This window comes from Microtus oregoni, unplaced genomic scaffold, assembly GCF_018167655.1.
Source record: "Microtus oregoni isolate MIOR12 unplaced genomic scaffold, Mior012 000011F_ref0000422, whole genome shotgun sequence".
Classification (NCBI taxonomy): domain Eukaryota; kingdom Metazoa; phylum Chordata; class Mammalia; order Rodentia; family Cricetidae; genus Microtus; species Microtus oregoni.
In genome coordinates this window covers 28,276,919-28,290,088 of record NW_024543070.1, presented here as the reverse complement: position 1 = coordinate 28,290,088, position 13,170 = coordinate 28,276,919, and the positions used below count along the sequence as shown (strand labels likewise).

At 43.8% G+C, this 13,170-nt stretch overlaps 1 protein-coding gene across 5 annotated transcripts in view; it reads left to right on the top strand.

Annotated features, from left to right (window-relative positions):
- Fhod3 (formin homology 2 domain containing 3) overlaps window positions 1–13,170 on the top strand; it is a 412,200-nt gene that overhangs the window by 386,647 nt on the left and 12,383 nt on the right. For all 5 annotated transcript variants that reach the window (XM_041660396.1, XM_041660395.1, XM_041660394.1 and 2 more), the window contains 5 exons: window positions 516–698; window positions 2,825–2,944; window positions 3,806–3,967; window positions 7,407–7,597; window positions 10,516–10,708. In XM_041660396.1, the coding sequence (XP_041516330.1) occupies window positions 516–698; window positions 2,825–2,944; window positions 3,806–3,967; window positions 7,407–7,597; window positions 10,516–10,708 (849 nt within the window). The remainder of the gene's footprint in view (window positions 1–515; window positions 699–2,824; window positions 2,945–3,805; window positions 3,968–7,406; window positions 7,598–10,515; window positions 10,709–13,170) is intronic.

Here is a 13,170-nt window from a genome sequence, read left to right as displayed (position 1 = left end):
TTTTCATCATTGAGCAGGTATTGTTTTATATATATCTATATCTATCTATATATGTATGTATATATATATATGTTTTTCCTCAGATTTGTGTTTGATATTAACATATTATTTCTCTATGAGTTTTAGTTAAAATTTATAATTAATACAGAAAAATCAATCTAACTTCTTTGTATTTCATTTTTGAAATCTATTAAAATAATAGTTCATGAGTTGTGCAACAAAGCACACATTCTTGACACATGTTGCTGTATCTCACGAGCAGAAAGCTGTTCTCCAATATTGTCTTTTTTTTCTCATTTATCATTCCCTGTTCTTGCCTGGATGCCTTTTATGCCCTAGAAGGCCTACAGCAGAATACGTCAAGTTTACAGGTTATCATATCATAACACCTGCCTACTAATAAAAACAGAATGTTTTTAACTCTCTGCTTGGAAAATTGTAACAGAAATTTGAAAACATTGCAGGAGCAGAGTCCATTACTAACAAAGAATCATTACATCACCCTATCTTTCTAGAAAATTCTGACCATGATTCCAACTGAAGAAGAGAAGCAGAAAATCCAGGAAGCTCAGCTGGCCAACCCTGACGTGCCCCTGGGCAGCGCCGAGCAGTTCCTCCTCACACTCTCCTCCATCAGTGAGCTTTCAGCTCGGCTCCACCTCTGGGCATTCAAAATGGACTATGAGACCACAGAAAAGGTAGGCAGGCCACAGGAGCATTCCCTAGCCCCATGTGGAGGCCAGGGTTTTTCACAGTTGGTGGATATTAACCTGGGCAAGACTCACTCTTGACACAGCATTTGGAGGGGCAGCTGATGGTGACTAAATCATAGCTCACACACTGGGGTGTGTGAATTGCATCTGTACTAGGTGATGCGTGCCTTCTTGATGCAGCCTCAGATGCTGATGGTGGGCAACAAATAAATGATGTTTAGCAATCAAAAGTTACTAGATTGTATTTTCACTGTAGAAAATAGAGAAAAGCAGAATGTGGGAAAAAACCTATTATCCTTCCACCTGATGACAATAACCTAAACTGGCACAGGCCATGGCAGTTGGCACCTTCACGGGTACTTTCAAGAGAATATTAGTAGCCACTTTCCCCATTGTTGTGACCAAATGTCTGGCAGGAATGACTTATGGGGTGAATTTTGTTTGGGCTCATGATTACAGAGGTCAAAGGCCTTCATGAAGGGAAAGGGATGGTGAGCGGGACAGCGCCTTCCGTGGTAACAACAGCTTGAGGCAGCAGACAGAAAACTGAATTATACCAGAACTAAAAAGCCACACACCATAGTGTGTGGCAAGATAGGACATAGCAACAGGAGAATCCCTGGACAGACAGAGACGGACACCTGACGGAGGTTGTCCTCTGACTCACATACATGTGGATGTGCAGACACAAAGACATGCACACACTGGTTGGGATGGGCTTAGATGGCAAAGGTACTGAGACCCTTCTAAAACAGCAGTGGAAGAGACATCGGCGTCCTTCCTGCACTGGCTATGCTGTGTGATTTCCCTAGGGAGCTGTGTACCAGTGTCTATCTACCCCAGACAGCAACAAGGGCAGACCAAAGAAGTCTTCCACCCAAGACTAACTCAGTGAACCGGAGTTTATCAGGGTCACTTACATGAAGGTGGGTCAGGGGTTAATTATAAGAACATAGATAACTCTAAGGGAGTTGTAGCACCATGAAGCCCATTCCTGCGTGGGCATTCCTGGCTTGCCCTGCCCCATACTAACAAACAGAACATTGGAAAAGTACCCCTTTCCCCAGAAGTCGTTAGGACTTAATGTAACTTGGGGAGGGGCCTTATGAATCTTGTGTTTAAGGAATTTCCTGAGACTTGTAAGTTTTAGTAACTTCCTAAGTCCCTCTTAGGGATTTTGATTTGGAAGGAGACATTAAAGAACAGGTCAGTGGAATGCTTTTGTGAGCTGAATAGGGGCCAGTGGGACTTAGTACCAGAGAAGATGGAAATTGGAGTCCAGAGGAGTTAACATACTGCTGCACTAGAGAACAGCCACAAACAGAGACGCTGGAGGAAAGGGTATGTGACTAGCTGTGGCTGAGCACTACACTGGCAAGGCAAGGCTGCTCGAGAGACTAAAGTTGAACCTCCTGATGTGGGGACTTCAGAGGTTGAGGCCACTGAGGCGCAGGGCAGGTCAAAGGTCTGAGGGAGTGAGAGTAACAAGAACTGGCTTTCCAGCATGCCCAATCCAAAGCCCAGAGGCTTCATGCACCTTAGGATAGCTATGCATATCCTTCAACACAAATTCTTAAATGTATTTAAAATATGGATCTGGGTTTCTGTGACTAAATTATGTGCTTCTTGACTGCCAACTTTGTAGATGACAATGCCATGTCACAGTGTCCAAATATTGGACACATCTATGTGAGTAACTTAGGCTAAGAGGTGGCCGGCATGGGATGCCTAGAGGGGACAGGAGGAAACTGTGGTGATGCAGAGACTGTGAGGACACAGCATGTACAGTCATCTGCCACAAACAAGAAGGACAAAGAGGAACCTGTGATGCCGGTGCTGAGGGAACACGGAAAGAAAGAAAGATGGTCTCTGGAGGCAGCCGTGGCTGGCGGGGGAGAGGGAGTGGAGAGAAAGGCCTGAGGGTCCTGCTTGAGTTGCATAGGACCAAGGGTCTTCATTGCGATGTCTGCGGGTAGATTCCTATCTGCCGCCGTTCAGGACTGTCCTTATCTCAGATGCCTTATTGTTGTGGACCACGCAAACCTGGAAAAGGAAAAAGGAAACCAAAATGTGTATTCTTTCTCATCTCCTGCTTTCTTTTTATCTGAAAGGAAGTGGCTGAACCACTTTTGGACCTGAAGGAAGGAATAGACCAGTTGGAGAACAACAAGACTCTGGGCTTCATCCTGTCCACACTCCTGGCCATTGGGAACTTTCTAAATGGAACCAACGTAAGATTTCCTAGTCCCTTACTCTCCGGCCTCCTTTGTCACAGTCTCTGCTGTCATTTATCAATGGATCTGTGCCTTTGATTCCCTGAAGGACAGTGGAACAAGCTGCTTTTATGTCTTCTTGCTTAAAATTCAAAGCTTTCTGTCCTCGAAGTATCAAGCCCCATTCATTTGAATAGGAACTCTTCTATAAGAAAGCTTGAAAAATAAGTACATGGCCCTTACAGGGTATGACTGCTCTAAGAAATTAACATCAGAGCATTTTTGTCTAGAAAGATTCTTTTTGTCTCTACACTTATCACTCAAATATTTAAGCTTATACACATTCAGATATTCTTTTAAAGACTGATTTTATTTCTAATTGAGTATGTGCATATACATGAGTGTATACACTCATGGAAGCTAGAGGCTTTGGATGCCTCGGAGATAACATTATCAGTGAAATTGCGAACCCTCCAGTGTAGGTGATCCAACCAGTCCTCTGCAACAGCGGTATGTCCTCTTTAGCCACTATAAGCCTTTTCTTCAGGCCTGATATTCTCTTTTAAAAAAGCAAACGTATTGGCTGCTGCTGTTGGCCTGAGTCTGGTCAGAAAGCAGACTTTCAGTAATGATCAGAGGAGAAAGAAACTGTTGGTATGCAGGTGTCAGCGACCTGTGAAAGCCCTGGGAGGTGACTCAGGGATGTGCTGGGTGTGGCTGTTCCAGTTTGAGCAGCAGAGGAAGGATTGTGTGGCTCACTGGTCTTGGAGAAACTAAACGTCAGGCTACTGTAGGACATTGATTCTAACCACCTGCCCTGTTGAAAGAGCCCATGTAATGCTGATTTTTCTCATGTCTTTATTCGATGTCACCAAACAGGCCAAAGCATTTGAGTTAAGCTACCTCGAGAAGGTTCCAGAGGTCAAAGATACCGTGCACAAGCAGTCACTTCTCCATCACGTGTGCACCATGGTGGTGGAGAACTTTCCAGACAGCTCAGATCTGTACTCAGAGATCGGGGCCATCACCAGGTCAGCCAAGGTACGTCCCTGGCCTTGGAGGCACTGGCCTCGTGGGCCTCACTGTTGGGTCTTCTGCGTCATCTCAGAGGCATACGGCCTCTGTTCGCAAGCCATTTGGTGCAGCCTGTACTGCCTGCTCTGGAACTCACAATTATGATTCATTTCATGCCATTTCTAATGAACTTTTAAGATCTTTTTCCTATCTCTGGTTCTTGGTCGGATTCTTTCCTACTGAGGTATGCAGGGCAAGCTTGCCATGCAAGCCTCACTCCAGTGTCCACTGGCGAGAGAGAGTGCTAGTTTCCAGACTATTCTCTCCAATGTTGCAAATATTCAGCCTGCTTTAGGTAAGCATATCAGAGGCAAATATATCAAAAAGATGCCATCTGGCTCCTCCTGAGATGACACAGTACCCAGGATGAGATCTGGAGCCAGAAACCCAAGTATGCCTGGCCCCAATGCTCAGAGATTGGCTGTTCCAATGATCTTACACACAGGGAACATTTTTACAGGGCTATAAACAGTATATGGCTTTGGACCCTCGGCTGCAGGCTCTTAAAGTTCAGACTTAATATCTTTGAGCACATGGCTGGTTAGGGAAGAGACCATTGTGGTATGTGGTCACTTAGCTGCCTGCAAGATAGGGGGACCATTGAGGCAGAACAATACCCAGGGGAACCCCAAACACAACAGAATTTTGAAGGCTATAGAAGCTCTGGAAGCCAGGCCACTGTAGAGGAAACTTCTGGAAATATAGTAGGCTTGGACGTGTGAGTGGAAAGTATTAGGATCCACTGCACTTGAGGATGAGGTGTGACTGGAGAGTAGCATGGCCAGGAGCCAGGGTTACAGAGGTCTCCTTGAAGGAGCACCCTTCTCTGTCATCACCCATCGGATTGGCACGTGACCCGGTGACTAGGGCTTCCTTTACCTCCCCCAGGAATTACAACCTGGCAGTTACCAGGTACACCCAGAAGGAGCCCTCAGTTGGACTCATAGTGTCCCTGTCTTGAGGCAAGAAGAGGCCCAGCCAGTGGTTTTCTAGTCCTGACAGAGCTCACAGAAGGCTTCTCAGAATGGAGTCCTCTGTTCTGTAGTGGGCACTAGGCTGTGGTCTTTACTTATATGAAGTGCCCTAAGCAATGCAGAAAATTCCTCAGATGGCCCCGTAGTCGCTACTGTACCACCTCCACAAGTCATTCCTCAGAAGGCTTTGATAGCTATTCAAGACCAAAACCAGTTCGCCTAGAGTCCCTTCCTCTTGGCCTTGTTTCAGAGCCTCCCAGAACACCTGGATTCTATTTGGTTCTGCCCAGGGTCTTCCCCAGATGGAGCTGGTTAGCAACCAAAGTGACCCTGACACAGAATTACTGATACCAGACCAGATCTGTGGCCGTCCTGGGCCCGCATCAATACCAGCCTTCTCCCAATGCCCGCTAGACATTTTCTTGTCATTTAAATAGTTGCTGCATAATGTACCTTGCCTACATACTGGCCACACCGACCCACACTGCCCACAATAGTTACACTAGATGATGGCTGTTCAAGATCCATATCTTCCAACAGAAGACCGTGTGGCTATCTGCTGCCCTTTCCCAGACTTCACGGAGTGTTTGTAGCTTGGAGCACTAAGCCTTGCTTTCCTGGCCTCGGGAATCCTCTTACTCCTAGTCTTTCTCCCATGGCAGATCCTCCTTCAGGCTGCCTTTGTTGACTTGATTCTGTACCAGGCTTTTTCTTTTGGGCCATCAACCAGCTCCCAAATCATGACATTGAGACTTAATAGTTTTGAATGCTCGACCTAAGCTTAGCTTGTTTCTGACTAGTTCTTTTAACTTACATTACCCGTTTCTCTTTAGCTACCATTTGTCTTGGGTCTTTTTACTTTTCTTCCTTCTGTATATCTTACTTTCAGTGCTTCTCATGTCTGACTGACTGCTGCATGGCTTCTGGCCCCAGGTGTCTCCCTTGTTCTCTCTTCCTCCTCCTCTCGTTCTTCGTTTTAAGTCTAGATTTCTCCTCCTATTTATTCTCTCTGCCTTCCAGCCCCATATATCCTCTGTCTGCCTAGCTTAGCTTTTTATCAGACCAATCAGATGCCTTAGGCAGGCAAGGTGAAACAGATGCAGCACATGTTTACATAATTAGACAAACGCAGAATAAACAAATGTAACACACCTTTACACAGTTAAATATTCTGCAGCATAAACAAAGGTAACACATCTTTGCCCAGTTAAAATAATATTAATATTAAGATAATATTCCACAACATGTCCCTTCCCTTGTCTTCTTTGGGTGGGGCTGGAAGTACAAGGTCATTCCTGCCAATCCTGTGTGGGTCTTCCCTTGTAGCCCTACTGCTCTCCCTGTATTGACCATCAAGGTCATCTCCTTGATCTGCTCTTTCAGAAATCTGTCTGTCTCACTTTTACCCCCTCCCACTGCTGCTCACTTCTTGTCCACCTCGGCCCCTACATACAGCCCATTTCCACTTGCTTATCTAGTTCTTTTCCTGTCCCTTTCAGTGTCCTGCCCACTCCTCATCTCATTCTACCAAACCTGGTGCTCAAAGGGTATTTTTTCTGGACTAACTAACCCTCTACATTACCTTATAAAGCCTCAGATAGGGTTTATTGTCCTTCTGAACTCTTTGCACTTCCCAGAATACTTGTTCACGCTCTGTCTCAAGTGTGTGTGCGTGTGTAGCTTGCATTAACTCTCAAGCCACTCTACCTCCACACAAACAGTGTTGAAGGTACTGTAGACCCCTCAGAGCTTAGTCTATGGGATAAAGTTATTTGATGACAGGAATTCAGTTTGCATCCTGCACTTGTCTCTGTGTACTTATGGGGTCTCTGTGCATTTAGTAACTGATATAGGGAGTGTTATGCAGTAGGTATTCCGTGAGTGTTGGATGGATTTATTAATGATGGACGAAACCAATCATTTTTTCATATAAATTGTGAATTGTGGTGAAGAGAAGTCAGCTGTCTGTTGCTGGCTGGGCACAGCAGAGCCATCCATGGCTGAGCACAGCAGGGCCTCTCTGACTGGGAGAAGTTCCTTAGCCTTTAGTAAAATATTAGCCCTGGAGAACAAGAGGACCCTGAAAAGGTTTATGAGACGTCTACTCAGCTCATCGTGTACTAGGTTCCTTCATTTCACATTTGAATTTACAGTTCCCAAAGATTCTCAGGACACTTCTTCCCAAACAAGGCAAGAAAAGGTGACTCCTGTATTGGATTCACTTGGAGAACGGTTTTATCACTAAATAAATTGATGTGGAGATAATGAAAAATACACATGTGAATCATTTTTTAGGCCATAAATATGTTTGTATTTCAACATGTAAGTTTGGTTTTATTCTTGTTCCCTCCCAGGGGCTTTGGGCTCCCGGCTCCTGCTGGTGTCCAGTTGTTTCATGCATTTGCCATGTTCTCTCTCCCCCCGATTTTCAGGTTGACTTTGATCAACTTCAGGATAATTTATGTCAGATGGAGAGAAGATGCAAGGCTTCATGGGATCACCTCAAGGCAATTGCAAAACATGAGATGAAACCGGTTTTAAAGCAGCGGATGTCAGAGTTCCTAAAAGACTGTGCAGAGCGAATTATAATTTTAAAGATCGTTCACCGGAGGATAATTAACAGGTGTGTGTGCAGAAGAAGTTACAGAAAACTGAAAATAACTTATACCCACAGATCAGAAAGTTCAATTTACAAAAACATTACTGTGTATTCTAGGTACTTAGAAGGTACTCCTAAGATACTGAAGTCTTGATATCTATGTATGCAAAACAGTACCATTGAATCCTAATTAGAAGGAATGTTGGGGTTACGTTAGTGAAAAAAATCCCCTTTGACCCAGGAGATGCTTTTGTAAGATCTCTGGCTACTTTTCCGCAGCCGTTGGAGTCATGCCACCTACAAAGAGCCTACTTCTCTGTGAGACTGCTTTCCTCCTCAGGAAAGTTCTTTCTTGTATCTGACCTACACTCAGCCCCTGAAGACCCTCTAGTAGTGTTCTCTCCAGCTACTGTCCAGCATGTATACATGAGTGAGGTCGGAACCCTACCCCGGGGCTCTCCTCTACACCAGCCTTCCTCAGAGTCTCAGGATCCAGGAGGACCAGGTTCCTGGAGTCATGCTTGATTTCCAAGGAGGCTGGTGCAGGTCTGTCGGGTCTAGTATGGCTCGGTACCTATCTGCGCCACTTCCTTTTAATCCAGGTAGAGTCCTGGTCTGCCTACCTTCCATGCAAGGATGGGTCACTCTTTGATGAGCCATCACCTTGTTTTGATTTTCATCACAGCGATATAGGGACATCTGTATCCCTCTCTTTTTTCTTTATTCAATATTTCCTTCTAGTATTCTTAAACCATATAGGACTTTCTAAACCTAATGCTCTTATCTCCCCGTAGCCCACTCCTTCTTGTGTCATTTTCTGCTTTGATGAACGTACTTTCTCAGGCCTTGTGTGATATAAATGCATAGTGTTGGTGTGTGTCCATATGTGCATATATGTTCATATGGAAGTCAGAGGTCAACATCAGGTGTCTTCCTCAGCTCTTTTTCTGAGTCTCTCAGTGAACCTAGGGCTCACTGAATGAACTTGATGAGCTGACCCGGAAGCCTCTAGATTCTCCTGTGTCTATTGCCCCAATGCTGGCAGTACAACCTGCACTTCCATGCCCAGCATTTTGTATGGGTTCTGGGACTCTGAACTCACCTAAGGTTGCATAGCAAGTTCTTCATCTACTGAGTGATTCCCCCCACCAGCTCCTCTTTCTTGGCCTTGATGGTAACTTGTGAGGAAAAGTGGGGGAGAGGGATGTAAAGTACTGGACAGGATAGCAATTTTGGGAAAAAGTATTATTTTAAGTTGGTATCTAGCCATTAATGAGAACTTTTGGGATTAAGCTGTTTAACTATAAACCCCCTAACTACACTTCATCCAATCACATCTACATTTCAATTACCTTATATTGCTTTTGTGTAAGAGAATTTTATAAAATATTTTATCAAGTTTCTCACTCAAATTATACTATGCTTTTGATATGGTTATAAAAGGGGAAGCAGAGGATATAGGCTGGTTTGACCGTTTATTCTTTTTATTATGCAAGTGATTACCAACTTTAAAAAATATGAAAATAAACAATTTCCATTTGGAGTCTTGTAAAACTAGAGCAAAACATGAAGATCTTGCAAAACTGTTGTCCCTGCTTTTATTAACCATTTTATCCAAGATAGATTAAAAACTTGTTTTAAGAAACCATTCCTTACCATGTGTTTGCTTGAATTGATCCTTTCAAGCTGGTCATGGGGGACGTTGGTTGCTCCTGATTGACCCACGTTCATAGATCTTCACTGTTGGCCATCTTATTGGGGATGACCAGGATGGATTAGAAATGTATCATAGCTGTGGTTGGTACTGAAGGTTTCATGACTGACAGGGGGTACAAGGTAGTGTGCAGCATAAACATCCACCCTTTAGAACTCTGGGTTCAAATGAAGTCTTGTAGGAGCCTGGATTATAGGATGAATGAGAGCAGAAATTTATTGCTAAACTGGGTGGATTAGAACTGAGTCCTACTGCCTTGCTTCACGTCCTTAAACACTGCCCAGAAGCATAGCCCAGACCTATTAGGGTCATCTTTCACCCACGTACTGGGAAGTAGACCAAAAAAAGAACTTTATATTAGGGCCTTCTACCTTGTAATCAATTCCTACATAAAAAGTTTTAGATGAGAAAGTTGTATATGATTTCACAACTGTTGCTCCAGGCAATACTTTGCTTTCAAGCAATTCTTGGCTTTCAAAACCTCTGACCCTCCCAGAAAATCCTGTTTGGGTTGCTGGCACCCATACATTTGCCTTTCGTTTTATCCTCCTGCCCTAACAGCTTGACTGGCCCCATCGATCATGTGCAAACTCACCTGTTCTTACGGATCCACCAGTTAGCAGTGACTGTGAAAGACCCATGAGAGAAAGCAGCTGCCACCATGTTCATCTTAATAATTTTTGATTTATAAACATAATAACTGAAATAAATTTTTGTTCAACTAATTTGGCATAGCCTAGTTAAATTAAGATTACATATATAATATTACAAGAAAAACATTTCAAAATTCTTTGAAAGATTGGTAGGCGTCTCTTTAGAACCCGTTTTTGAAGTCCATTATCTGTACATATTCACAGTTACTCCAAGAACCATTTCAGGGATTTCAAAACTCTTCTCAGTTCTTCCACAATCTAGAAATTGTGCCTGTTTTTTTAAGACACAACTTTATCATTTTTCTGGAAAGCTTCACAGGTCCATGTACAAATGTAAAAGCAAATGAAGTAATCTGAACTCTTACCTCCTAGTCTTACCATTCAGAAGAGAGAGTGAAATGGCCTTGACTTTTGTTTCTGTTTTTACTCGAGAGGACTCTTGACTTCAGAGGCCCAGGAATGAACAGTGCTCTCCCATTGTGCGCAATGATTTCTTATAGAAAACTTTTACACTGGTAATTTTGGTTCCTCAAAAGTGAAGTCACTGCCATCGCTATTGTTGTTTTTGCCTGCAGGTTTCACTCCTTTTTGCTCTTTATGGGCCACCCCCCCTATGCAATTCGAGAGGTGAACATCAATAAGTTCTGCAGGATCATCAGCGAATTCGCACTAGAGTATCGCACGACCAGGGAAAGGGTTCTGCAGCAGAAACAGAAGCGGGCCAATCACAGAGAGAGAAATAAGACCAGAGGGAAGATGATCACCGATGTAAGTTTCACGAACTCGCTTGCTTCGTGTCGTGGCTTTTGAAACCGAGATAAATCATAAGTAGGTCCATGATTTGGGGGGGTGTGTTATTTTCTTCTTCCCGATCGTGGACAAAGTTTCCCCTTTTACAAAGTGTTCTCACACTGCTCTTCGACGGTGTCTGTGGAGTTCTGCTGTGTAGTACAGGAGCACCAGGACACTGTGCCTGGAGACTGGGTGCCTGGAGGAGAATGTGTGTCGTAGCCCTGTTGGTGTTATTTGAAACTGATGACAATTCACATTTGATAAAATGCTGGGGGCATGTATCAGATGATGCCAGGAGCATAGGAAGGCAGATGTATTTATTTGATGTTAATTTAGGAATTTCATTCTTGTAACAATATCAGCCACTTGAACCACTCAGTTCGAGAATGTGAGTTGGCAAACTGATGTTACTGCGCTAAGATATAATATTATGGTCACATAATTTGAGTCACACAATGTTAGGGTTGGAAGATATTCCATAGGACATTAAGTCCAGTGGAAGTTTTTCCATGGCATTTGGGGTTGTCCTTGACACTTTTCTCTCCTATTGCTGGCTCTTTATTCCCCACCTCAAGCCTCAGGAGAATATCCCATGGCCCGGGAAAGGATTTTGAAGTAGAAACAGAAACAGACTAGCTACAGATGCTGTATGGTGTGACGTGTTCCATGAGTGGAACAGAAAGGAGGCAGGAAGCTGCTGTAGACTGACGAAGGCGCTCAGGGCACGGTCCCTTTCTGATGTGCCTCTGTGAAACATGCAGGTATTATTACTATCTCATACATTATTACTAGTAAGCTGGAAGTTTCATTTGAGGAAAAAAATGAAGACATTTTCTCGGAATTCTCCTTTTCAGTGAATCCTTTCTTTCCTCACTGCTTATTCGTATTTGAATAGGCTCAGAGGGAATAGGAAGTTGGAACTGTTAGACCAGGTTTGGAACCTATTGAAGATCTCAATGTGATTTTTTTTCATTGTTTATATTCATGCCCATGAACCTTTCCCACCTGTGCAAGTACTTGGCATCCGTGGGATGGAAGAAAGAAGTAACGGGTTAAGTCATCAGGACCGCCATCACTCTGGGGCTCTAAGCCTCAGTTGGACTCAAGTCAGGCAGATGTCTTTGCAGAAGAAAGAAATCAATTAAGGCCTTATGGAGGCTGCCATCTGTGGCCAGGGGAGTGTTCACGGTGCAGGCAAAACCAGGAATGTGGTTACTGCTAAGAGTAAGCATGCCTGAGGCCTCCCACTTCCTGTGGCTGTCCAGATGCACTGACTACAAGACACTTTGCACTTAAAAGGCAATTCTAGGGAGAGCCTTAGACTACCAGTCCTCATATCACCCACCTCTACTCAGACCTCCTCCCACAGACTTTCCGGGCCCTAGGGGTAGAGGACCACTCTTTCCGAGAGGGAGCCTGTTCTACAACTCTTCACAGCTCTGACCGTTAGTATCATCAGCCAGGCTTTTCTGTCTCCTAAAATCTGGTTCTCTTGGAGCCTTCTGGGGTATTCAGAAAGCAGATTGGACCCACTTGGGCAAACTATGACCTACATTTCATTCCAATGTGTTATTTTTAAAAGCCATAAAAAAGGAATCATTTATTTTTGTGGAAATTAGACATATTGTAAGGCAAACAACACAAGCCCAATATGCTTATAGTTAGGAAAACATGTTAAAATTTCCTGCCAAATTCCTGAGAATATTTTTTTTAGCAGAGACTACTAAGTTTTAAATTTGTCCTTCCTTGAGAAGATTTGGCTCTCAGAGAGTTAGAAGTATCTAGAGTGTGATTCAAAAGTATTTAAATTTCTATTAAAATCTGGACAGTACAGATTCCTTCAAAGTTAACTTTTAACCTAGTCCCTATTAGTAGAAGTTGTTTGTATTTGCGTGGAAAGCCTGCCACCTTCTGGAATATTAGAATATTGTTACTAAAGCCAAATAGTCTCATATTAGCATGCTCTGAGATTGAACTGTATGCCTTGTTCTAGGTGCCTGGACTGACAGTGAGAGGCAAGGTCACCCCACAGGGATGGCATAACCTGATTAGAAAATGACATACACACAGCAGAAATCGAATCATGGAGCCCTCAACATTCTAGTGAATTCTGTAGTCAGTCAGTTTTAATGTAGATACCAAATAAGCAGGAGTTCAAGTCAGAAGCCTTGGAGGAGCTCTGGAGGCTGATCTCCCTGGTCTGTAAGGCTGAACTTCCTCCACCTTCCTGCCTCCTGAGCCTGCACTGCTCACTCCCCTATCCCACAACCCATGGGGTCTTTCTGTGACTGGCTCAGTGTGGACTTTATTCTTCATCTTTCCATCCAAACCTGGTTCTACATCAGTGGTGACCATCGGAGGGGCACCCTGAAGTTGTCCAGGCAGGGAAGCGAACCACAAAGGAAGAGAATGAAAGCTTAGTTTGGATTGACTTTGTC